A 27,011-nucleotide genomic window follows, 5' to 3' on the forward strand; every position below is an offset into this window, starting at 1 on the left:
TTTGCTTATGCATTTATTGAAATAACAAAATCTTACAAAATATCCTTTCATTGACTCTTCTGCTGGCCTTTCCTTTCACGTGAAATTTGAGGCAGGAATATCTTTTGCAAGTTAATTCCGGGCTGTTCAATTATTAGCGCAAAAATAAGTGCAATTATTATTGACAATGGTCCGTCAATAAACAAGATATATTTAATCTGAAAGATAAAGGTTCTTTAATTTAATTTCACTAGTAAAAAGTTAAATATATAAATTTAGTTAAATTTATTTGTATTACCTACCAATTTAATTTGTCCAAATTCCATTAGTGAATAAGTACCAACTCCTTTAGGAAACAAAACAACAAACTGAAATACGTATGCGGAAAATGACAAATTACTCATCAGCACAACATATTTATTTTCACATATACGTTTAATAACTCCTAAAAAAATTGCATTAAATAAATTATATTAAATTTAAAAGAAATAAATGAAATATAGATTTTTACGACAACTAGCTATCATACACACTACTTTGCAAAGCATTTCGAATCCCAGAAAGAAATTTACAAAAAAGTTAAATCTAATCATTTCCAAACACGTGCTTATAAGGACTTCTATTCTTATTTTTTTTGCAACTATTAATGAATAAGCAAACAAGTAGTCCTATTTAAAATGTAGATAATAGTGACCATATCCCGTTATACAAATAACAGAAAAATTAGTTTCTTATGAAATTAGTCCATTTGTTGTCTATTTTACTAAGGTCTAGTATGACGTCGCTAACACTAATTAGTAAGGCATTGTCATTAACCGTACATTCCAGGGTAGTACTTGCTTTTCATCTTACAGAGCCTTCATAAATGTATACAAGCCACGTCACCGTTGAGCTTAGGCAACCAACAATGCACGACTGGTACTGGTAACGAAAATTGCCTAAATTTTGGCGTCACCAATATTTATGATTCGTTTCCAGTGAACAATGATAAACCGTTACGTCTACGCTCGAGATAATGCGATCGCTGATTTATTTGTTAGTGTCCATGAGCTTTTCGTAAAGAAATTTAAATGTTTAGATAATCTGTAGTGCTTATATTTATTTAAAAAGGCCGCAATAAATGATTTGCAGGAATTGGCGATACTATTAATTATTATTTCTGGACATAAAATTCCTTAACTTCCAGGGCGGGCCTCTTTCACTTTTCTTAAACGAATTATAAAAACTTCACATTTTTTTATAATTGTATAACAATTATTTGCTAATGAGTATTTATTATGATAATAATATTTAATAACTAACGAGACGCAAGATTGATGTGATCTTCATTGAATTTCTAACTTGCCTATCAGGAATATCATATTTTCTTCAGTTATTAATTATTGTAAAATGTCAATGCAGTTATGATAATAACATAACTTACTGATTGATAAACAAATTAATTAACAAATAAAATGAAACAAAAAAAAAGATATTTACACTTCTAGAAACAACTTGCCTATTTACTGTGAAAAGTCACGAGCTGACTTTCATGCAGATATTTGACTATACGAGGTGTGGCTATAAAATAACGAAACTGATACTGCAAAACTTTGCTGGAAGTCTTTTTCTGTGAACTCGTTCATGACGGGTGCGGTTTTTCCTTTACAGCTTCAACGGTTTGATATCTTGTTTCTTTTAATGCAGAATTTTTTAGCTCTTGGTGAATTTGAGCTCATCCAATACATGGATTGTAACGATCTAATTGCTCGTTACATTTATTATCACATTGGTATACGGTAAGTAATGGAGACTGACCATTTATTGCCTTAACTTACAGCTTATTAGTAGACCACCATTAGTTAACCCTCGCATGCGTAAATATGGTTGCCTAATTGTAATGCCAAATTCTTACCAACGAATGGCGCTGATGTGGAAATGAAAAACAACAACTTAGAGATCGGTTCGAGACTCGTAAAGACGCGAACGTGATTTTTGGTTAGGCGTGTGGAAAATTGGAATATCAAATAAAATCTCGGTTATCGGATAATTTTATTTTGAAGTGGTGTTAAGAATTAAATTATCGTAAAGTAGAGTTGTATATTTCGAGCAGATACGTTATTTTGGTTTTATTTCTCGCGGTGTGTAATCACACTGTTTTTGGTTTGTGATTGTTTGTTTACAGGTTTTGTTGGTGAATTTCCCCGTGGTTCTTTGAACTAGAGTAAATTTGTAGCTGTCTTAGACGAAATTTGAGGACCTTCCCCCTTGCTTTGGCACTACTCAGGTAGGTAAGTTCTTACTGATTTTTACTGATTTGCGAGGGCTTGCTTGTTCAGAGTAGATGCATTTCCTGCAGGTTCTGGAGACACAGGGAATTCATTTGCACTGATTGTCGTAATATTCCGTGCGTAGCCTATCTGCCGAAATATAGATTTATTAAGATTTATTTGTTCCATCTACCATTTCTAATGTATATCTTTTCTTTTTAACGTGATCGTTTTTTTTTTCAACTTTGTCAGTATCGAATATTCTAGACCTTTCAGCATACGTCATATCAGTTGCAGCCATTTTGTAAAGTAGAGTCACTGTCAATCGGTTGATATAATTTCGTATCTAACCACACTTTTTCACCAGTCCTTTGTTGAAATTTTCGAGAGTAATTACCATACGATTTTGCAAATTTTTCGGAATTTTCATTTCGCGTAACTTCACTTTTGCAATTTTTGTTATTCATTATTATTCTAACACAGGGTGATATTATTGTAGTTAACTTTCATCAGTTTGTTTTTCTTTGCGCTAGTACAAACTTTCTTCAAATGTTTGTATACAGGGTGAGACTTAATCCCTGTTATTGATTAAAATTTTAATCATCATTTAGTATAAGTTAGCATAGTTATATTAACCTATTCACTTTGTATTTATTTTTAAATTTTGCCTTTTTAAATATTGTATCTTCTTGGTGATCTGGCTTTAAATTATTTTACATGTTACCCCGCTCTAGTCCTCCGACACAACTACGAGGAAGACTAAGTACTCGCCCACGGCCTGGGTATTGATCATCGCCATAGCCAACTGCCATCCCTACCATAACCGTAGCTGTCGCTGGTTTCACATCCATAAGCCTATTCCTATACACCACTATTGGCATCCATAAGCCTATTGCTGTACACCACCATTGGCATGGAATGTTCCAGTCCCTTCGACCAGCCACTTGATAACATTTTGATGCACTAAGAGGCAGGCAACTATTTGCCCAGTGAACTGTTCCGGAGAGGTGCTTTGTGTCGGCCAGAAGATTTAACATTCAGATCGCTATGTTCGTGTATAGCCTATATTTTCATTTCCTGTCAGTTGGTTGTTGTAATTAGTAATTGTTAAAGTAGTTTTCTCAATTTTAACTAATTCTTTTAACTTAGAAGTAGAGTCTCTGTGACTAAGTTTGATACTTTTAATAAATGTATTACCTTTTTGCTGAATTTTTTAATTAGTTCCAATATTCCTTAGAGGATATAAGTTTGTCCGAGTAGTAAATCACCTGGCGCCTAAATAGTGAATAGCAGGGCAATAAGTTCTATAACTTACTGAAAGCGATCCCCCCTTGACCACTGAGTTAGTTGGAGCTAATTTTGAACTTCCACAGAATTCTCAATTATTCTATAGGTGGAAACCTAGAGTTCACTCGAGGGAAGTTTCAGGATTTACGATTAGTTTTTTAGTCAATTGCTATAGTTTTAGCAATAGCTCGACGAACCGACGCGATGGTCAGATCGGATCAGATTAGTGATTTTTTTCAGTATTTCACACGTGATGAATATTCATGGCCAAATACTTCTCTTAATGAAAGGCAAGTTTCAATAGCGGTTTTTTCATTTTTTTAAATGAAATTTTACGACAATTCGTTGCTTCAACACTTATCATTTCGGCAGAACAAAAAATAGATCTTATACAAACGAATGCCACGGTCGAACCGTAGGATCGTATTCGATGCAAAGTAGAGCAAAAAGTTGTCAGTTTTTTATCAAAGGAAAATCGTGTCATCACTTTTAGGAGGCGTAAGATGAACCATTTCAAATTTAAAATGAAATTGAATATAAAATTTGAAATACCGCTGCATACGCACTGTGTTCTGGTAGTAGCTGTAATCGCCCAGGTGCATCGAGTGTACGAAGTGGTCGGTTATACGTCAAATACTAACCTGGCGAGCTTGGTCGTAAATCAGAGAGCACCTCCAAAAAACAAGTAAACGGCAGTGGCGCGTACAAAGGTAAAATGTAGTACATATGTGGAATTTAAAAAAATTGGATTTATAATAAATTACATTTAAAATAAATAGTTTATGGGAATAAAGAAATTTTTGTAGGAACAAGGGTGCCAGACGTGAACTGATCCCTTTGTTGCTTCATAATATATAAAGAAATTATTCAATTTCTAAAACCCTTAAAAGAGTATTGAACTGTATCTCTTGATAGATAATGATTTATTAGTTTGCATCGAATATGATCCTACTATAGTATGTCTGCAGATGCGGTTAAGTCGGTAATCGAAAGATCTGCGCTACACGCTACACAGTTGGCGTATGCGTAGTTTATCTGTAGTAGCATCAATCTCGTTATTTTCTAACCACAACTCGTATATGAGTAAATGTAACTGTATAAGTAACACTAAGCATGAAAGAAAGTGGTGTATACTTTATAATGGATATTTGTTTGTTCAGATTAATATATTTCTTTGCGCCATAAATAATCTTTTGTATTTTCAAATACGTTTTTTATAAATCTAAAACATTATTTGCAAATTTAGCAAGTTTTATTGGTAAATCTATTATAGTGTTAGCGACTTCATGCGTTATTATATTAATATTTAAAATCTTTTTTTACCCCTTATTTTGTTTGTTCCATATGATCAATTTTCATTATTCCCAATTGTATTATAATTTTTTTTCTATTTATATTAATGGTGCTTAATATTTATTTTGTAAAATGAATTTATTTGTAATGTAATTTTTTATAATTAAGGCCCGGTATTTTGAGTCACGATTAAGACTGGATTAACTAATCAGGCGATTAGGCTGTGATTATCAGAGAGCGGACAATTTGTGTCTTTAACCTTGAACATAGATATGTCATTCATAAACCTAGATACATTATCCATGACGCAGTGGCGTGTCGGGTATGCATTGGAAATTTACGTGATAATTCACGAAAATTCCACGGTACATACATTTTTAGGCGTTATAAAATATTTAGAAAATCAGAAATTGTATACTACATATTTATTAAATAAAGTTCGGTTAAAAATAGTGTCGTTCTTTAAATTGGAAATTAGGAGTCAATGTAACGAATAGCCTCAGGCGACGCACATGATAGAATAGTCCAACTCACGCTCCATTCATAACAGGGCTGCAGTTTGAATTCTGACCAATAGGAATTCGATAAACGCAACCGATGTCGACGGATGGACTAGAGATAGGCGCGAGTGTCATTTCATTTCTTTAGAACTAAATTAACTTAATTATTTTCTCGTTATTTAACTTGTTCACATGATTTATGGATTTTAAATAAAGGTTACAAATCTTCGCGAGGATAATACGATATATTTGCTATACATAATAATTATATTTTGCATAGTTTATACACAATACATTTTTGAATGCGTACACATCTCTACCAAAATTTGACCTATTCTTCGGGTTAAAGACACACATTGTCCGCTCTCTAGTGATTATACTTTATCTGATCTATTTCCTTAGCTGTTTTAAATTGATAAAAACTGCATTTCGTTTGATAAAATGTTACCTCCTATGTTGTGTGACATTCCTAAAATACCGATTCCAACGCTCAAAGAAAATAGCGGTTTCACCAAGGCACCCAAAATTGCTGCTTGAATTCCTCTAAATTCATAGTCGGCTATAAATATTACAGCAGAAGGCAAGCCAAAAAATATTAACAACCACAAAACGCAGATAAACTGAAAAAGTTATAAAGTAAGATAATTAAATAACAGTTTAACATACATACACAAACAAAGAGAATAACGATTTTTCCTAAAACGATTTTTAATCAGACACAGGTTTTGACCGATTACTCAAGGACCATTGAGGACCAATTTTGGTATTTGGTTTGCTAAGATATTGGGGATTTGCAATAGTTATTATTTATTTGATGTTTTTTTTACATATTTGTACCTTTTAGAGTGTTTTTTATAGGATGCATGGTTTACTAATAAAGGTAAAAAATTACAATCTTAGGAAAAGATTGAATTTGTTAGTTTGTATACCTTTTATTAAAATAAATGCGACATCATATCAAATGATTTTCACCTATGTTTCACTGTTCAAAATACGCTTAATTTTGCCAATACTTTTTGGCCTTTTAACCTATGAATGGTGCATCCTACATCCTAAACATTTTTTGTACATAGACTTTTCCACTGCTTGCTTTAAAAATAAGAAATTTTAAAATCATATCGATAAGCTGCTGTTTGGGAGTTAAATCGATGAAAAAAATGACATTATTGTGTAAGTTATGGTATTAGTAATATTATAAAAACAAAACAAATAAAAAGTAAGAACAATAGAATTTCAAAACCCTAGAAAAATATATAACTTATAAATATAAAGTTAAGGGAAAATCAATAAAGCAGGAGTACTGGGTTTAAAGCATATAACAACTAAATTATGTTTTTCATTTGCCAGTTAAAATAAAATGTTTGTCTAACAATATCCCTAAAAACTCACTACCTATAAATTGTTACAGTTTAATACAAATAGTATAATTATTTTTAGCAATCAATGCAGAAGATTTTTACATCTTCATGTAAAAAATATACTGATTATCAATCATTTTCAAATAATGTTGCGAATGAAATGTGTTGCAGCAGTAATTTTACCTCAAAATGGTGCAACCTATCGTTATTCGGGACGCATTTGTGATACACGTCCCTCAAGGAAAAAAGGAAATCCTATCGATATCATTTATTTTCTAATTTTTGTTTAACATAGTTGAAATGTCCGTATACAAAAGACTTGGAGCAATATTTATCCACAATCTGTACAGATATACTCACTTTGCTGTTGGTGACATTGCGGTTTTTATTCTTCGTATATATCATTCCCAGTAATATACCTACAAGACTCGTGGTCCAGTTGGAGTATGTCGAATTGTATAAGATCCTTATAGGATCTGATCGAGTAAATATAAATCTCCTTAAGGTACTGTTGATTCAAACATATTTATTTAGAAATAATAAACAATATTAGAAGCTCACAAAAAGTGAATTACTTTCTATTGTGTATTTTGGTAAAGAAAGGTAAATATGTACATATTTTGCTGTGGTATCGAGGGTGGAGTTTAATATTAGTGGATGTCTCATAAAATGCATATATTTATGTACATATAATAAATGTTCCTGATAAGAGAACAAAATTTTCATCAATATGCTTGTTTATATGCAATCACCAACGTTTTGTTCATAGGAACATAGATTTAGGTTTTTTTATTTAGAAATGTTATTATGAAAAAATTTAGTCATATCGTATTTACTTATTATTTTAGACAATTATTACCTGTTTACAGGGTGTTACAATCTCGATCTCGAAAACGGTAAGAGATACAAACTAGCTTAAAGGGGGGCAAAGTTGCGTAATCAGGGGACCAACATTATGCCTCTAAAAAATCAAGGCTAATATGATTAGTTTTCAAAATATTTGAAAAAAAAAACGAAATTTTGGAAATCCGTTTTTGTTTAATTTCAGCCTTGTTTAAAGAGATATTGAAAAAAGAAGAACACTTTCTGAGGGTTGCTTTCGCTGTACAGCAAGAAATAAACGCTCTCTCAACGGTAATAATAAAGAATTTTATTGAAAACTAATGTATAGAAAACTTGTATGGAAAAAACGTGTTGACGGTTTGAGGGTAGGGGTAGGTTCGCTTCTCACTACAGGGATCTCGGAAACGGTAAGAGGTACGAAGTAGCTTAAATAGGGGCAAAGTTGTGTAATCAGGGCACCAACATTATGCCTCTAAAAAATCAAGGCTAACATGATTAGTTTTTGAAGTATTTAAAAAAAACGAAATTTTGGAAATCCGTTTTTGTTTCATTTCAGTCTTGTTCGAGGTGATATTGAAAAAAGAAGAACACTTTCTCGTGGCCACTTTTTCCCCTCTATCGAATGGCATAAACAATTTTTATATGTAACGTTTCGTCTCTCCAGGATCATCACCAACTTCATTTTTTTAAATACGACCGTAGAAATTTTATTACATTTTTTGCAAACCTTCATGACCCCCGATACTGTACTGCCTCAGCTGAACCAGATTCAGACGTTTTGTCTCGAAAATTTTATCTTCAGTGTATTAATTCCAAATTTATCTGAATTTTTTATTTAAATTTCTTTGTTTATAGAATTATGGTACACTGTAAGTGTTGTTAGACCCTGTGAAATCCATCTAGTTATTTAAACTATTACCACCATGTATTAAAATAAAAAATTAGTTTTATTCCCGTGTCCATAGTTATTTCTAGGCATCTCGAGTGCTCAAAATTCAAACAAATACCGATCTATTTTTTTCAGGATATTCATACAAATACATCTGACATACTCTTTCACAGTTGCAGTTACAGATATAATAAATTCCGATAATATTACGCTGATTTTCATTTTCAACTTTTGCCAAAACGAAAATGTTTTTGAACATTTACTGAAGTTTTTTAAAGAATAATATTCAGTTGGCGTTTTGGTTGTTCATATGCATTTTTAAGAATTAATTTGTCATAATAAAATTAAAATTGTAGTAATGTTAATAATAATAAATGTTTTATTGTAACGCGTGGTGGTAATAGTTTAAATAACTAGATGGATTTCACAGGGCCTAACAACACTTACGGTGTAGGATAATTCGATAAACAAAGAAATCTAAATAAATTTAGATAAATTTGGAACGAATACACAAGATGAATTTTTTCGAGACAAAACATCTTAATCTGGTTCGGGCTGACGCGGTACAGTATTGGGGGTCATGAAGACTTGACAAAAATGTAATAAAATTTCTAGGGTCGTATTTAAAAAAATGAAGTTGATGATGGTCCTGGAGAGACGAAATGTTACCTATAAAAAATGATTATGCCATTCGATAGAGGGGAAAAAGTGGCCATGATGAAGTGTTCTTCTTGTTTCAATATCACCTCGAACAAGATAGAAATGAAACAAAAACGAATTTCCAAAATTTCGTTTTTTTTTTAAAGATTTCGAAAACTAATCATGTTAGCCTTGATTTTTTAGATGCATAATGTTGGTCCCCTGATTACGCAACTTTGCCCCCATTTAAGCTACTTCGTATCTCTTACCGTTTCCGAGATCCTTGTAGTGAGAAGCGAATTTGTAACAGCCTGTATATCTACATTTTTGGCATCGAGGAACATTTCATTTGATGTCTTCAAAATAAAGTAAATATACGATATCTGATAACAAAATATACAGGGTGATTCAGTCATAATATAATTAATTTTAACGGGAGATAGAGAAAAATTAGTAGAATACCAATACGCAATTAAAAAAAAATTGAATTATATTTTCAAATCATTATTTAAACTCCTCCCCGGACCGCTCCTGACCGCTGACGGCGTTGATTCATTTACGATGTCGGCCTGGTGCAACGTTGCCATATTTAAACATTTTGCGAGAGTAGGTATGCCTTTCAAAAAAAAAACAGTTTTTAATGTTAATTTTCCGAGCAGTGGCGGCTGGTGAGATTTCAGGTATGCCATATCTCAATAGCCAGACATGGGGCATAGAGAACTTTTGGAGAAGGAGAGCAATTTTACAATTTGCGAAAACAAGTTGAAAAATTATGTTTCTCACTTAGAGATATTCAGATTGGCTTCTGTAATTAAACCTATTTATTTAAAGTGCCATTTAAACAATACTCATTCAGTTAACAAAGTTGAGATCCGCTACTTTTCGATTTTGAAACCAATTGCAAAAGTCAACACAACTGGGGAAATCAGCTGGTTCTAAAGCTTGAACTTTTTGAAAACGATACGGGTTAAGTGAGTTTTTTCGTAACATTCTCCAGACCTTGGTATACGGGGTGTTTCAGGATTAAGTCGATAAACTTTAAGGAGATATTCCTCATAAAAAAATAAGAAAAAAATAAAATATATATATTTTTTCGAAATACAGGGCGTTAAAGATTTTTAAACAAATTCGAATTTTTTAAACAACTTCTAAATGAAGGAGGCTATTTAAGCCAAATTTGGCATGACACATCTTCTTATAGGATACCATTTTTTCCATAGAATTAGAAGTCCCGCAAGCAAACAGTGGCAGAGTTATGGGGACTCACTCATTAAATTATAAAACAAATTAATACGGCCCTACTGAAAATAAAAAATGATGCTGTTTTTAGATAGAACAGTTTTTTATTGACAAAAAGTGTACATTCACTTTTTTCCTAACACTTATAGTTTCATGGCAAAATTGATTCTTCGGAAGGGTGCTTTTGGATTCTGTCGATAAACTCGTAAAACTTAAAAAAATATAGTACCTATTAAAATTGGTTTTAGTCTCGAGTATGTGTGAGTCAAATAAGCCTTTTTGTCTCCTCTTCCCTTGGGTTTAACCAACAGTATTAACATTATTTAAGAGATGCTTCGTTTTTGAGATATAGGATGTTTTTTTTTAGAAAAAAAAATGATGATGAAAACAATAGAAATATTTTAGTACCTAACATCTAATGTGACATGTCGTAATGCGACAACGTAACGACCCTTGCATTACTCCTAAATTTTTTCAGGCGGTTTGTAGTCACTTCATTTACTTGTGTTGTGTACTTTTAAATAAGATGGCAAACAATACATGAAAATTTATTTGTAAATTGAAACAACCAAAAAATTACCAATTAATATTATGCCTAGACAAAGCGAAAAGTGAATCAAAAATGAAATGATTTAAAAAATATTTTGTTCAAAATGCACGACATCCAATTATGGAGGTAGTGGCCGATCGACACTGAATTGGAGTTAATTCTCGACACGCTTGGACTATTCACTGTCTTAGATCTTCTAGGATCTAGGGCTAGGGTATCAACTGGCACCTCGTAGACTTTTTGTTTAACAGCACTCCAAACGAAATAATCCCTCGGTGTCAAGTCCGGTGAACGTGCGGGCTACGCTGCACGTTCTCCACAACCAATCCATCTCCTGGGATAATTAATGTTTAACCATTCCCAAGGACCTATACCAAAATGGGCAGGACAACCATCTAGTTGAAACCAACTGTTCATTCGAGTATTAAGCGGAACATCTTCTAACAGTTCTTGAAAACCAGTTTCAAGGAACTCGGTAAACATGTCAGCATTTAACCGATGCGGAAGGAAGTAGGGACCAACTATAGTATTGTCCAACACACCCAACCATACGTTACATTGGAATTCATGCTGAAAACTATGTTCCCTTACCGCCCGTGGATTCTCGTAGGACCAAATATGGTTGTTCCATTGGTTTAAAATTCCCCTTCGAGTAAATGTTGCCTCATCTGTCCACATTACTTTTTGCGTGAACTGATCATCATTCTCTGCTTGGTTTAACATCCAGTCACAAAACACGCGCCTGCATCGTATGTCCTGAGGCAATAAATGTTGCACACGCTGGATATGGTACGCATGGCGTCCATCAGCCCGAAGAGTCCTCCAAATGGAACTTGACGAAATACCTAGCTCGTAGCTAGATCTTCTGACATCCGTGGATGGATTTTCATTGAAATGGTTTAAAATATGTAGTATTCGATCTTACTGTGTCCTGAAGTGTCCATCAGCATAAGTTGGAATACCGAAAGACCCAGTTTGTCTGATTGTGAGACGACTGAATATCGTTGAAAATGTTTCCTTTGCTGGTAGGTAGTCTGCGATGAGGAAATTTTACTGCATATTCACGGCGAGCCGCCGCCGGTGGCATTTCCATCATAAAAACCGTATACAAAGAGGACCATATCAGCATATTCATTGTTCGAAAATATGGACGGAATTATTAAACTTATTTTTATTATTAGTTTGAACGCTTTATCTAATGGATAATTTATGCAACAATTCGCAAATTAACATTTAAAACGTCAAATTAATATTGTTTGACAGCAGCCTACTAGAAAATTTTTGTTGAGGTTCATTTTAAAGTTTATCTACAGAATCCAGAAGCACCCTTCCGAAGAATCAATTTTGCCATGAAACTATAAGAGTTAGGAAAAAAAGTGAATGTACACTTTTTGTGAATAACAAACTGTTCTATCTAAAAACAGTATCAATTTTTATATTCAGTAGGGCCTTATTAATTTTTTTTAATAATTTAATGTGTCTGAGTCCCCATAACTACGCCATTGGTTGCTTGCGGGACTTCTACTTCTATGGAAAAATGGTACCTTATAAGAAGAAGTGTCATGCCAAATTTGGCTTAAATAGCCTTCTTCATTTAGAAGTTATTTAAAAAATTAGAATTTTTAAAAAAATCTTTAACGCCCTATATTTTGAAAATGAAGCGTCTCTGGAAAAAAATTTCTTATTTTATTATGAGGAATATCTTTTTAAAGTTTGTCAATTTAATCCTGAAACACCCTGTATATCTTCAACCGCCATGAAATGGTCCTTGTCGAAATACTATTCTGCTTCAGCGGCATTCGCATTTCGTAAACATTCTCAGTATAAAACCACCATTTTCGTGTTTTCAAAATAGAAACAATACGAAATAAACTAACTTTCCATACGTATGACGTGATCTCCAAATTTCTGGGAAAAAAAATGCGGTCCATGTTAACGGTGGTAGATTTGATAAACACCCTGAAGTGCTAAATAATGTTATTTTATTATTATGTATGTGGTACTGATGTGGCAACTCTGTTTCGCTTCAACGTCAACGTTCTGTGGTCCATTGGCGTTCCAGCTCATAAAATGTGATGCGAAGTAGGGCGCCGAATTAGCAGGAGTTGAGGGGTAATTTATCTTATCTTTTAAAAGGTCGAATTTTTTTTTTCAAATACATGGTTAAAATTAATACATTCTGACTGAATCACCCTGTATTAAAGAAATATGTGAATATAAACGAAGTACTTATGAATTTGGAATAACAAAATCTACATGGAAAGAATTAGGGGTTGCAATTTAAAAAAAAATGATGGGGATGTTATCAATTCGCCTCATTGCGAATTAGTCACACAATTTTGAGTGTCTGTCACTTATGAATATTAATATAATCTGTTCAGAGCACTTACTTAATATTAATTCTCGCAATGATGTCCATTTCATTAACGTATATAACTGATCCATATAACATACAGGAAAAAAGTATTAAGAAGCAAATAACCTTCCACTCACACAGTTCAAATTTTAAAATTAAATAGATTGTTATTACTGCCATAATGTATAGTTGATAATCCGCAGACAAATACCATGATGGGGGAAGACACTGTAAAAAATATTTTATAGCGAAATTATACCAAACATATGCATTGTGTTTTAAATCAGTTTGTTTAATACATACCATATCCGCGATATATAAATAGTTATTCACAAAACAAAAAGTTTGCCACCAGTTGTGTTCACAAGATTCTTGAATCTTGTAAATGTTATCAAAAGTAAGAGGTCCAACGGCTGATAATCTATTCAGAGAAGGTTTTGATAGATGTAACGCTACAGATAAACATATTCCAATTCTAAAAAATATATGGGGTATAAATTTCTATTTTGACGAACGTAAATTAAAATCAATAAATAAGTTTCAGAATTAGAACTTCCCCTACGTTTATTTAAGAAATTATGTGATGTTGCTAAATTGGTAGTATCAGCAACGGCTAGGGGCTATGGTTAATATGTAGGGTGTTTGGAAAAGTTTGTACATTTAAGTAGGTGAAAGTAAAGCCAAAAATAGTAAAAAAAGTTCCTATATATATAATATCCTATAAGTCCTACGGAGCACCGTTACTGCGATGGCTCTCCAAAGGGATCATTTGGATATTTTCTAAAATAACTTTCTTCTGATCAAGATAATGGAATGAAAATTGGAGGTATTAATCATACCATAAGGATCTTTAACTATCATAAGTTTCATTAAAATCAGTTATAAATAAGGATAGTTTTCTAACTACCCTTAACAGACATTTTTTTATTCCTTTGAATTGTCAAGCAAATAATATTATTTTTTAATAAATTACACTTTTTGAAGAAAAAATGTTTCTACTTTTCTTTCGAATGCTGCGTAGTTTAGTCAGAAATAATTATTTTTTAAATACTGTATGGCTCTGAACTAACATTTTTTAAACATTTTCACATTAGGCATCTTTCATGGTGACAGTTTCGTTGTAATGATACGATTGCTACATTTCTTAGTTGTGATCTTTGTGCTTGACTTTGCAATTCATTCGATTTTTTTACAACCATGAACCATCATCCTTTTACTAACCGTGAATATGCTGATATGCATTTTATTTATGGTTTCTGTAATGGAAATAGTTTGGCGACTTAAAAAAAGTATCGACAACGTTTTTCTGATAGAAGGCAACCTTCTGCAAGATTGTTTGGGAAAATTCATGCAAGACGAAGTGATTTTAGGATTTTTTTAACGTAATCCTACTGCGAGTGTAAGAAGAGCGTCTGCTCGTGATGGTTCATGGTTGTAAAAAAATCGAATGAAATGTAAAGTCAAACACAAAGACCACAACTAAGAAGATAAAGAAACGTAAGAATTTAAACGATAGCACGCGGAAGTGACAATCTTTAGTATCATTACAATGAAACTGTCACCATGAAAGATGCCTGCTATGTGAAAAAAGTTATTGTTCTGAGCCATACATTATTTAAAAAATAATTATTTCTGACTAAACTACGCAGAATTCGAAAAAAAGTAAACATTTTTTCTTCAAAAAAATAATATTATTTACTATACCTATATCAAAGGAATAAAACAAATTCTAAAAATTTCTGAATTTAGAAAACTCCTTATCTATAACCGATTTTGATGAAATATGATAGTTAAAGCCCCCTATATGATGATTACCTACAATTTTCATTCCATTATCTTAATCAGAAAGAAAGTTATTTAAAAAATGTGCTGCAATTAAAAATGCAATTAATATGCAAGCTATACAACGCTATCCAAAAGGTTTGTACCATATGGGAAAAAATTCCTTCGATTGTCAATCAAAATAGCGCCCATCGAATTTCGTTATTTCCTTTTAAAAGATTAGCCCGAATATAAAGTTTCAGTTCATTATGTTGAAAGAGCGATTTCTGACAATTTCGCAACTCTCCCTCGTGCATAATTCGAGAATATCCATCACTAAAGTCACCTTCATTTAGTTCAACTCGCCTTAAATATTTTATGCAAAAAAAGTGTATACAATGTGAAACGAAAGATCGGTCAGATGTTGTTTTTAACTACTAAGGAGTCGCACTTTAAATTTCAGTAGTATAGGGTTATAACTTTAAGTGAGGGTCAAGTTTTTTAAGACCCTTTAAATTTTTTTCAAAATCATTTAAAGTTTTCAATTAAACGTATTTATTACTATTTTTTAAAGCACTGACATTGGCCTAGTTTAGTTACTTTACATATTCCAATGAAGTAAACAATTGCATACAGTCACTGCGTTGTAAAATTCTAAACATAATGTAGTATGTTTCTACTCTGTTTTCTTATTTAGTCACTTCATCAGCTAAATTGGTGCTAAACATATTAAATTAATGCAAAATCAACATAAAACAGCAACAAAATTATGCCGCGAGTGATACGTACGCAAAAATCTATTATACGATGTGAAGTCCGATTTTCTATGAAAGCGTGACATTAGAAAAAATAGCCCTTCATTCCGTTTTGATCACAACACGTATTAACCAGCAAATTCACTCGCCGTCGGCACTTTGATCTGTTTTCGGTCTGATTTCGGTGTCCTTCGATCTGTCAGGATCGCAATTAAATTTTTTTAATTATGTGGAAAACCGTTTAAAATGGTACTCATAAATACATATATAATCTAAAATAGTAAAATTATTATTTTAAGGACTAGATTATAGTTTTCTTACTAATACTTCGTGACCTTTTTCAATAATCACTTTCGGTAGTTTGACCACCATTTGTTAGTAGCGATGTGTTGTGTTATAAATAATAGAGAGTCTTAGAATCATTTAGGATAATATGTTGTTTGTATCATGCATCTGCGTTTACTGAAATTAAACCTTTATTTAACTTTTTAAGGGATTTCTCAAGTAATCGGTTTTAAATAGAATCAATAACAACGACTNCAGTATGGAGTGTGCTTTATTTGTCACTGTTGCTGCTGCTGTTGGTGTTGTTGTTACTGTTGTTGTTGTTGCAGCTGTTGCTGTTGTTATCAATAGAATCAATAACAACGACTGCAACTGCAGCGGCAGCGTATAATAAGTACAACTAATATCAAAATATTAATGTATTAATATTGATAAATTCTGCAATTCCTCTTATAACACTCCTTGATATTCCTCGTATAACAATTAAAAATATTCGTCATTAATGCTCACAATTATATTTTATATTTGCATATGGAAACCTTTATTATTTTATATATTTTCTTATTTATTAATTTAGAAAAAATATATGGGATGAGAGCACATATTTTATTGTAAATATTTTTAAATAACATTTTCGCATTACCTTACATAAAACTAATTTACGACTTGAAATAAGTAGGATAACCTATAGGTATAATCCACATGACCGTCAAACTATAAAAAAAATTAAATACGTCTTTTGCACAGACCTGGAGGATAGCGGTAGGTTTCTGCAATTGAAAAAGATGTGCGGTCGGTTATTCGCACTTTGCGATTTCGGCTCATCTGACTTAATTGGTTTATGTAAAATATGCCAATAATTTCACAACCTCGAGTGCTTGATTATAGTTTACAAAATGGAATATAAGCTGATTTTACACCTGATTGAGTGATATAAATAGGGACGTAGATAGGCAAAAAATAATGTAAAACTTTTATTCGGGGTAAAGGGATGGGGTGTTAAGGGTAAATCCTCTACACAGGTACCAATATGCCTATCACGCAGGTAGATCAGTCGACACAGCCCTTCATAACCTAGTTTCTAGGATAGAGAAGGCGATGGACGATAAAGATGTAGCTTTGGCAGCTTTTCTAAATATTGAAGAGGCATTTGATAATACACCCTTCGAATCTATTAACTCGGCAGTTGGCAACAAGGACCTGGATGACGCTTTGTGTCGTTGGATAGATACCATGTTGAGAAACTGGACACTAACAGAGAGAGGGAGAGACATCTCAGTGTACGATAAGCCGGGGCTGCTCCCAAGAAGGCGTACCGTCTCCCTTATTATAGGGACTAGTGGTGGACGGCGCACTGGAGGGCCTTAATTGAAAGAGAATTACACATAAGGCTATGCGGACGACTTAGTCGTGCTCATATTAGGGGGACATAATATCATCGTTTCAGAACTCATGAAAAAGGCTTTGAAATGGATAGGTGACTGGTGTAAGGGAAACTGTCAGTAAACCCTGACAAAACGGTCGTAGTACCCTCCACCAGGAGAAGAAGTGTGACTGGACTCTCTGAACCTATAATAGGGGAGAGGTGCATTCGGCTTTCCAGGGAAGAAAAATATCTAAACGTGATACTGGATGATAAGCTAACCTGGAATGTACACATGGAAAAAGTGGTGAGTAAGGCGAAGCAGACATTGTGTGTATGCCGTCGCTTCATTGGGAGCACCTGGGGGCTGAAGCCAAAGATGTCATACGGGATATATACATCGATAGTAAGACCTAGGATTTTTATGGCGCTGGCGCTGTGGTATGGTGGCAAAAAACACAACATGCCACAGCGAGGGAAAACTGAATAAAATTCAGATATTGACCTGTTTGGGTATAACGGGGGCGTGGCTAGCAGCATACCAATTCAGAAACAATAACGACTGGAGGGGTAGTCTCTATTCCAGGATCATGGACACATCTACGTCGGAACCAACTCTTGGTTGGTATATGACAAGGTGATTCCAAGGTTTTATTTCCACAAGCCATTTGAGACTCGAATATAGGATCAAATCAAATGGGAGGAAAAGTTTGATACCCTGGAAAGATGGAGCCTAGTATGGTTTACGGACGACTCCAAAATGACCAGAGGGACGTGTGCAGGAATATATGGGTTCAGACACAGATGGAGTGCAAGCTACAGTCCGGAGAGGTTCCCTACTGTATTCCAAGCAGAAATTTTCGCGATAATATATATATATATATTGGGGATGTCGTCAATTGGTGATTGAAAGTAAACTCTTATTTAACTTAAACCAAGCTTTCGATAATTATTTATTATCTTTTTCAAGGTTACTGGTTCAGTTGACAGAGTTACATCTTAAAACTTAATGGATAATATAAAATTTTTATTTTTATTTTCATTGTTCTGAATAGCTGTCTAGTCTCGACTGAATAACTGATCTTTATTCAGTTTAAATTTTATGCATATCTCGAAGACCAAAATTATTTTTCAATTTTCTGAATTGTCTTTTTGATTCCATGTCTATAAAAAACTTTTCAAAAATATAAGGATATAGACCCATTAAACTCGTATCTCTCTGTAACAACTATGTACAACTTTTTTTATTTTCATATTTTATTTTCTCTTATTTTATTTCTCTTTTTTTATTTTCTTATTTAACTTTTTTTCTATACTTAAAAACCAGAAAGTTATTATTATTATTTTAATTTTTTATTTTTGTCAGTGGTGTATTATCTATTTAAAAAAAGCGTCTATTAATGATATTTGCATGCCATTGAATATTCCAATTGAACTGAAACATGATAATAGAGGTCCAGTAATTCAACATGTAATATCAGTAAACTGTATTATGATTTAAATTCATTTTGCTTCATTTTTAGGAACTGCGTCAAGATTGTAGAAAAATGCTCAGATCCGTTGATTTAAGATTAAAGGGGGACATTCTTTGCTGGTATTTTTGACTCCGCCACTTTCACCTCTAAGCAAGGGTAAGCATCATCCCAAAATATTTAAATGGGATTGGGGGTTGAGGAATATTTCTTTTGAAACCTCTTACAATTTTCTTTACAACAGACTTTAAATTTTATAATTCCGCCCAATACTTATTAAGAATTATGATTTTAAAGTTGAAACTTATGTACAAACAATTAGTAACGGTAAAAATGTCAGTCATTCGAGTTAGGTGGTACAAATTTAGAATTTCTTGCGTTACATTGGTTTTTGGCGATTTGTTATCACTTTCATAAAAAGAAACAATTGTAAAAAACACAATGAACGTAAAATTAGTGGATTGCAAATTATTTTCTAGTATTATTTGGAAGCGTTGGTTGGTAGTTTACTTAATTGTGTTTTTGAAAATTAAACAGTATGGTTTATTCCATTGCGGGAAGGGTAGATATCATTTCGCTTTACTTTATGAACAATAAATGTGCTCAGCTATTAAATGTAAATGTAAATGACATGTCAGGAGGAAGTATGTTCTATAGTTAGTAAAAAAAATCAAGAGACAGGGAACGTACCCAATAAAAAAACGAGAAATTGAAAAACCTATAGTTATTGAAGCTAGTGAAGTTGCAGTTTTGGGACAAGTTCATCTTGATCCTGCATTAAGTACAAGGCAGCTGACATTTGTGTCTGGGATCAATCGAACTAGCATACAAACCATTTTGAAGAAGAATAAATTCCATCCATACAAAATACATTTAGTCCAAAAACTTCATGAGGATGATTATGACCGCCGGCGCCGTTTGCAATTTTGCGAAATAATGAGTGAGCGAGCAGGGAACGATCCACAGTTCCTTTTTAACATCTGTTTTTTCTGATGAATACGGTTTTCTTCTTGAACGGGACGGTAAATCGTTGCCGCTATTGGTCCGATTCAAACCCAAGAGTTTTTCACCAGGTGCATACACAGCAATCGGAAAAATTAAATGTATGGGCTGGAATTTCCTGTGACCGGCTGGTGGGTCCTTTTTTTCTACCTGGTAATTTGACTGGCCAAACGTATTTGCAATTACTGGAAGACGCTATTGACCCTGCCTTGACTGATATTATTGAAAATGTTCCAGAGTATGATGAAGAACATTTAATTTTTCAACAGGACGGTGCTCCTCCGCATTATACGTCAATTGTCCGTCAGTATTTGAACCAACGTTTTCTACGGAATTGGATTGGGAGAAGAGGCAGCATTGAGTAGCCTCCACGATCACCGGATTTATCGCCCCTTGATTTCTTTTTGTGGGGATACCTAAAGTAAAATATCTAAAACACAGCCAGCGTCGCTGGAAGATTTGCGTCAAAGAATCGTCGACGAATGCCGTCGAATTATTCCGCAAATGCTTAGGAATGTGCGCGAACGTTTCGAACAAAATCTTTATTCTTGTATGGAAGCGGGCGGTCATCAGTTTGTACATTTAATCAACTAAGTAGTAAGGAAGCAACTAAACATAATTTAAATTTTAAAATGTACATTTTTTTCAAAGTATTGGGCTGGATTATAAAATTTAAATTCTGTTGTAAAGAGCTTTCAAGAAGAAATATTCCTCAACCCCCAATGCCATTTAAATATTTTGGGGTGATGCTTACCCTTGAAAGTGGTGGAGTCAAAAATACCAGTAAAGAATGTCCTCCTTTAATCTAAAATCGACGGGTCTGGGCGTTTTTCTACAATCTTGACGCAGTCCCTAAAAATGGCTCTGTTTCGTTTTCATTTGGCCACCCTGTATATTAAAGTCGCAGCATCCATCCACAAATTTTTACTTGAAATACCCCCATTAAATTTCCTCCTAGTGGTAAAACTTGACTTAGCAGATACTATAATGCCCATATTTATTTTTTTCTTAAAATAATACAAAATGAAAGTGTTAATAATAAACGTCGTTTGTAGAAAACGTAGCAAGATATGATTTTTATATATTTAAAATGTTTTCAAGTTCAACTTTACATTCTACTTAAGAACTTACTAGTTCTTTATTTTGTGTCTATTAATATTTGTTGTAGTAGACAAAATGTGGAAAAATGTCAATGAGTGGTGGTGTCCGTTGTTTTCAATTCTTACCTGAAAAATCTGTTAATAATAAGAATAAAGGCTTGTTTAACAGTAAATTTCCCATGATCTCTATAAATATTGTATATTTGAAAGGTTACAATCCAGGAAGATATCAAAAAAAACGTCTGCATTACAAAAGTAGTTAAAGTTGACGAGTACTGCATTATGGCACCATTGAACATCTGGAACAATAAATTTAGTTATAACTGCCTTAGTTGGTACATAATCGGTATAGCATATACCAGTTGTTTAAAAAATCTTAAATTCCGTCGAGAAAATACAGTAGTGCTAAAATGAGTCTCCTTGTCCTCCTTGTAGGTGTGCAGGGAATTTTATAAGGGAACCCTTATTTTTTATTGCTGAATCCATTACTACGGCTAAAACTACATAGGATTGGTCTGAAACATTTTTTTCGATTCATTATAGATGGCGCTGTAATCGATCTCCTACTGAGAGCCTATGCAAAATGAATTGCCAACATTGAAGACTTGAGCTTACAATTAGAAGTGCAATAGAACATATGATTTCAACATGATATTTGTCCAGCATACTATTCGTGAAGTACTTGATCGCGATTTCATTGGTTGCTGGATCGGTAGAGGTGGTTCGGTAAATTGGCCTACTAGATCACCAGATCTTACTTTGCTAGATTTATTTTTGTGGGGCTGTCTCAAAGACAAAGTTTACAAATAAGAACCAACGACATGTGAGAATATGATTGAGCGAATCAGACTTTACACTCTTTTCAGTTGTGTAAAGTCATTTGAAATGCCTATTAAAAAGTGCAGTGTAAGTCGAAGATCATCATTTTGAGTACATATTTTAATTGAAAGATTACTCATGTAAATCAAGCACTCTGATAAGTGAGAAGCGAAGAGATTCACAACTTAAGTACCCTTAGGTGTGAGATGAAGGGATTAACCTAAATAACAATCACGTTCATGTCGTTGTTCCTGGGTTACGTTAAAAGTACTTTATTAGCCAACCATTTTCATTACTACAGGTAATAATTTCCCAGTTATTCGAAATTTTCAAAATGAATAAACTTTTTTGACTAGGAATTTCGAGTATTCACATAAAACGTGGATATTTTTATTGCAGAAATTGAAAAAAGAATTGAATTTTGTCTGTTGCAGCGCCATCCATCAGGAATCGAAAAAATGTTTCACATAAAACCTACGTAGGTACTTTTAGACGTAGAATCCGAATCTGCAATAAAAATAGGGGTTGCTATTTAAGATTTCAAAGTTACCTTCCACCCCACCAACAAGGAGAGAGAAGGGAAACTAATTTTAGTAGGACTATGTAGGACAGTCCGAGAGCCCGTGGCATTTTGAGGGTAGTCATTTTACCAAGGCTGATTTTCGCACATATGTGAGGTCTTACATGGTACCTGCCAATCTTCGGGTGGAGGTGGGAGTAATAGGGCCAGCCCCGCGTTGAAAAATGACAAAATGTATGTACTGTGGGTACACATGTCTGCGATTGACCCACTTTAAGTATTAAGTCAAGAGCGAGCGCCTGACGCCGGATCGGTCTAATAGTTGCAAGGACAAAGAACAGACGCGGGACGCACCAGAGTTCCAGGAAAGGTCCACGGCAGTTTGGCACCAGGTCTAGATACATATACATGCGAGTGACTCCATACCAGGACTCTCCAGCGAACGCTCGCCCTGACAACGCTTCTTTTTCACTAACTTTGTTTTCAATAAAAATACTTTTATTTTACTGTTGGGAGAGAGTTTTATTTTGCTGTACACCGAAAGCAACCCTCAAGTGGTGACCCCGCCGTGATTTTTCAACCGACGTGATCTTTTAACCGACGTGATCTTTCAACCGTCGTTAAGTGAAAGTACGCGATTTTTGTGCAATTGGAGTGGTTTTTATTTCACATGACGCAGCAAACAAACATGAGCCTCAACGAAGAAAACTACGTCGAAAATGATACCCGTCCAAAAGACGACAGGCTGGATCGCATCGAGCAATAGTTGATGGAGATGTCGCAGGCAATGGCAAAGCTATTCACAAAGAGTGAACCGCGATGACCGACGACAATATAGATCGCGTTTGCAAGACCGATCGTGAAGCCGTGACAGTGACAGTAAACAGTGCTGGTATCACCAACGTTTTGGTGACCGTACTCGTGAGCGCCGCGATCCGTGCACGTATCGTTCGGGAAACGCGACGGGCAGTCGGTGATGGCGAACAGCGACCCGTGCCCGATTCCGCGCCGTTTGTACGTTACGGATACGTATTTCAAGGTCCAGTTTCTCGTCGATACGGGTGCTGATCGTAGTGTATATCCGCGTGCGCTGGTGAAATTGTCGCGATCGATATCGACGTAATAGCTTACAGCGGCAAATGGGACCTCAATTTATACGGCACAGTGCACAAACGCGACGACAAAGCATTCACAGTGCTAGTGCGTGGTCGAGAAGTTAAAGTGTCTATAGACAGGGTCAAACCTGCGTATTGTTTGAATGACGCGGGTACCAGGGACGAGGATAATAGCCTCCCATCAACTTCTGCCAACCACACTCAAGTGAATTGGCATGAGGTCCAGTAGAAGGTTTCGTTTCCCTGACCGGCTGCAGGTTCCGTGATGGCATCTATACTGGCAGGTGGTGTGTGGTTACACATGTCCGAAAGTGACCCATTTTAAGTATTATGTCAAGAGTTCCAGCCTGACGCCGGACCAGTCTAATAGTTGCAGGGACAAAGAACAGACGCGGGACGCACCAGGGTTCCAGGAAAGGTCCACGGAAGATTGGCGCCAGGACCAAATACATATACATCCGAGCGACTCCACACTAGGACTCTCCAGCGAACGCCGTTGAGAGATAGATTTATTTTGATGCACACCGAACGCAACCCTCAGTACCAAAGCTGAAATTGTTTGTATACTTTGTTTAAAACAATTAACGATAAAAAATCACGTTCAACTGAAAAAATGGAGGTGGAAAACGCTTCAGCTGTGCGTATAAATAGGTATGAAAATCATATTTAAAAATTTTTTAGTAGGTACCAAACGTAAAATCGATTTTAATGATAGTATAGAACGTGTATGTTATAAAAACAAACTTTAAGTGAGCACACGTCGGGGGAATAACTTTTAGCTGTGGTCAACAATATTTTGAGCGACGTTTTTGTAACTACAACATTCGTGTAAGTGTCTCACCTATACCTGCTACAGTCGAAGGCTAAACCATATATACCTGCTACACTGGATTAATATTATCGTACGTATTGTCGTACTTTTTTTCAGAAGCAGAGGAAAAAGAAAATATACTCACACATATCGATTCGAGCGAACATGAAAGCGATATCGAGAAATGTGATATTGAGGAGCGATGATAGCGACGAATAAAATGATTCATTAATAAAAACATTTTTATGCAAAATTTATCCTCATTATACATCTTGTCGCCATTCAATAAAATCATATATTTTTTGCTGAGTAACAATGAACATATTTGAACAATTTCATTTTTGCAAAAAAAAACCTTCATTTTTTTATTCTACCAAAGCTTAAATTTCACAAATATAGGTATGTGCATAATATTAACGAAAATAACCTGGCTTATGTGAGGGGGAAAACTCGTCAGCTGACCGTGAAATTCTCGAAAACGCACGACCCGCTGAGCGGCCCGCTACCTGCCTGAATAAAAGTCAATTACCTCAGCTGAAGGCTATTCCCTCGATGCGTGCCACCTGAAGCTTGTTTTTATAACAAACATTAAAATTTTTTTAATAGGATTTTCATACCTATTTATACGTGCAGCTGAAGCGTTTTCCACCGGCCATTTTTCAGCTGAACGTGATTTTTTATCATTCATTGTTATAAACAAAGTATACAAGCAATTTCAGCTTTGGTACTATTATTTTTTTTTGACATATTTCAACGCGGTGCTGGCCCTATTATTATTACTTTCACCTCTACACAAAGAGCGGCAACTGAAGGTCGTTTAGTTTATGTACCATAAAAGACCTTACATGTGGATGAAAATGACACTTGGTACTATTGGTTACTAAAATGTACCGCGGACTCTCGGGCTAATACGGTTTCAAGTTTGATGACATGCCCGACTAGCTAGTAGGACTATTACTGCTTTAGCAGACCTACTATTTTCTTAGTTTTGTCAAATAATCACATAAAAATTTGATTAGTACCAACAGTAATAGCAATATTTTGTACATCTACTCACATCTTCAACATCGTTAGTGTTTGAGATATACGTTATCATAAAACAAAATACTATGTGTGAACCAATAACATTCAGCATGATGAAAACTCGAACTCCTTGGATTGCTTTTAGTTTGGTATAATCTTCATTTCCTTCAGTCTTACATATTTTCCTCCAATTTGAAGTTAATGATAGCGATGTTATAACCTTATCCTCTGAAAAATAGTACAATAATAACCATCACCCAATTTTAGGAAAAAATCTAAAATCTCCTTAAATTACAAAGGAAAATAAAGATCATTAAGGCACGATATTTTGACTCCTGCTATCCACAATCAATTGCTATGAACACCCTATAGAATTTTATCAAGTCACAAGGGTCCTGGTTTGAATTATAGTGAAAAACTTACTAGTGCATCCTGTTACACCTGTCTTCTTCTGTTTATCCTTTATGGTTGCATATACAATTAAACACATATATGCTGTGAAAGTTAATCTAAAAAAAGTTATTGTTACTTTGGCAAAATATTAATGTAAATATGAAGCGAGCCCTATGCTTCTAATAGTTTTTTGTCCTTTTAAAAAACTTACATTACTAATTTGTCATATAGGGACAATTTAACTTTATCTTCTTCAATACATACGACGTATTCTACCAACGCAAGTAAATTTGTTCCATTAAATTCTTTCTCAACGTGCAATTGAGAAAAATACCTAGTCGACTCCAAATTAACAGTTTCATTCTTTGGGAGGCATATAGCCCTATGAACGAAACTTCGATCATAATTGTGTCTACCATTGGCAGAATCCTAGAATAGGTACGTATATTATACAGTACGGGTATTTTATTGTAAAAATCAGAGTTTAAGTTTTCCTAACTTTCTATTTCTTTCCTTTTTTCTTGTATTTCTATTAATTCCAAACTTTACCCTTTCTTAAAATTTAATAATAACCTGTAGTTCCACATTACTGAACAATTTTGTTTACTGAGAAAGTAATTGGAATATTTCCTTAATTAAATTTACAAACAAAAATTAATATTAACTTGAGTATAACATTTAAATTTCTTTCTAAGTACTATAGGTAGGTATACCTAGACAATGGAAAATAAAATATATTTCAAGCAGTGAAAAAAAGTTACGTACATAAACATGAATGAATATTTATTAAAACTAAAACATTAAAATTTTATGTTTTTTTTACCAACTGAAAAATAATAATTAATATGTATAGAAAGCTAGGAAAGGACAATTATAAATATCAGAAAAAATCCTAATTTACCTTTATCAAGTTCCACAATTGGTTATTCTCATTTCCGTTGTTCAATAATCTTATATCTACTTTACAATACGAATCATTCTTTTCCATACAGGTCCTGTAATCCTCCATTTTATAGATGGGTGGCAAAATGTTATACTTATCTGAAATATACCAAATAATAATAGAGATTTACGTCTAGTGTTCCTTATGTTTCTAGTCTCAATATGATAAACAGAAATATGGACCGGCGCACAATGATCGGATATCCGTAAAAGCTGGACAAAAGTCCAAAAAGGTTTGAATCATCAAGGGAATCTTTATGTTTTTCAGGTCGTTAAAACCGAATTTGCAGTAAAAAATCTCAAATTTAAAATGGCTGACACAAAATAGTCGATATGTCACGTTAATTTATTGAATCTAGGTAATATCTGGTCGATAGCCGCACGGTTTAAGGCGTCAGTACTTAAATCGATGTGTCTAACTGCCCGGGTTTCGAATCCCGCGGCCAGTGACCGTAGATTATCTATACT

At 34.0% G+C, this 27,011-nt stretch overlaps 1 protein-coding gene across 1 annotated transcript; it reads right to left on the reverse strand.

Moving 5' to 3' along the window:
• LOC108916284 (O-acyltransferase like protein-like) lies at positions 1 to 26,639 on the reverse strand. The gene is made up of 11 exons (XM_018722496.2): positions 26,503 to 26,639; positions 25,813 to 26,030; positions 25,632 to 25,717; positions 25,243 to 25,436; positions 21,047 to 21,219; positions 13,486 to 13,657; positions 13,217 to 13,410; positions 7,027 to 7,174; positions 5,757 to 5,928; positions 282 to 424; positions 1 to 197 (listed from the first exon to the last, which is right to left on the reverse strand). Exons 1-11 carry the CDS (start codon positions 26,608 to 26,610, stop codon positions 48 to 50), a joined length of 1,758 nt encoding a protein of 585 aa, XP_018578012.1. The 5' UTR covers positions 26,611 to 26,639; the 3' UTR covers positions 1 to 47.
• Positions 26,640 to 27,011: the final 372 nt, after the last annotated feature.

This window comes from Anoplophora glabripennis, unplaced genomic scaffold (assembly GCF_000390285.2).
Source record: "Anoplophora glabripennis isolate ALB-LARVAE unplaced genomic scaffold, Agla_2.0 scaffold1471, whole genome shotgun sequence".
NCBI classification, from domain to species: domain Eukaryota; kingdom Metazoa; phylum Arthropoda; class Insecta; order Coleoptera; family Cerambycidae; genus Anoplophora; species Anoplophora glabripennis.

Coding starts and splice junctions, on each gene's coding strand:
- LOC108916284 (XM_018722496.2), bottom strand. CDS start 26,610: ATGGAGGATTACAGGACCTGTATGGAAAAGAATGATTCGTATTGTAAA. Junction 21,220..25,242: donor ACACTAACGATGTTGAAGAT/GTGAGTAGATGT, acceptor TTATTGTTCCAG/ATGTTCAATGGTGCCATAAT. Junction 198..281: donor AATTTGGACAAATTAAATTG/GTAGGTAATACA, acceptor TTTATCTTTCAG/ATTAAATATATCTTGTTTAT.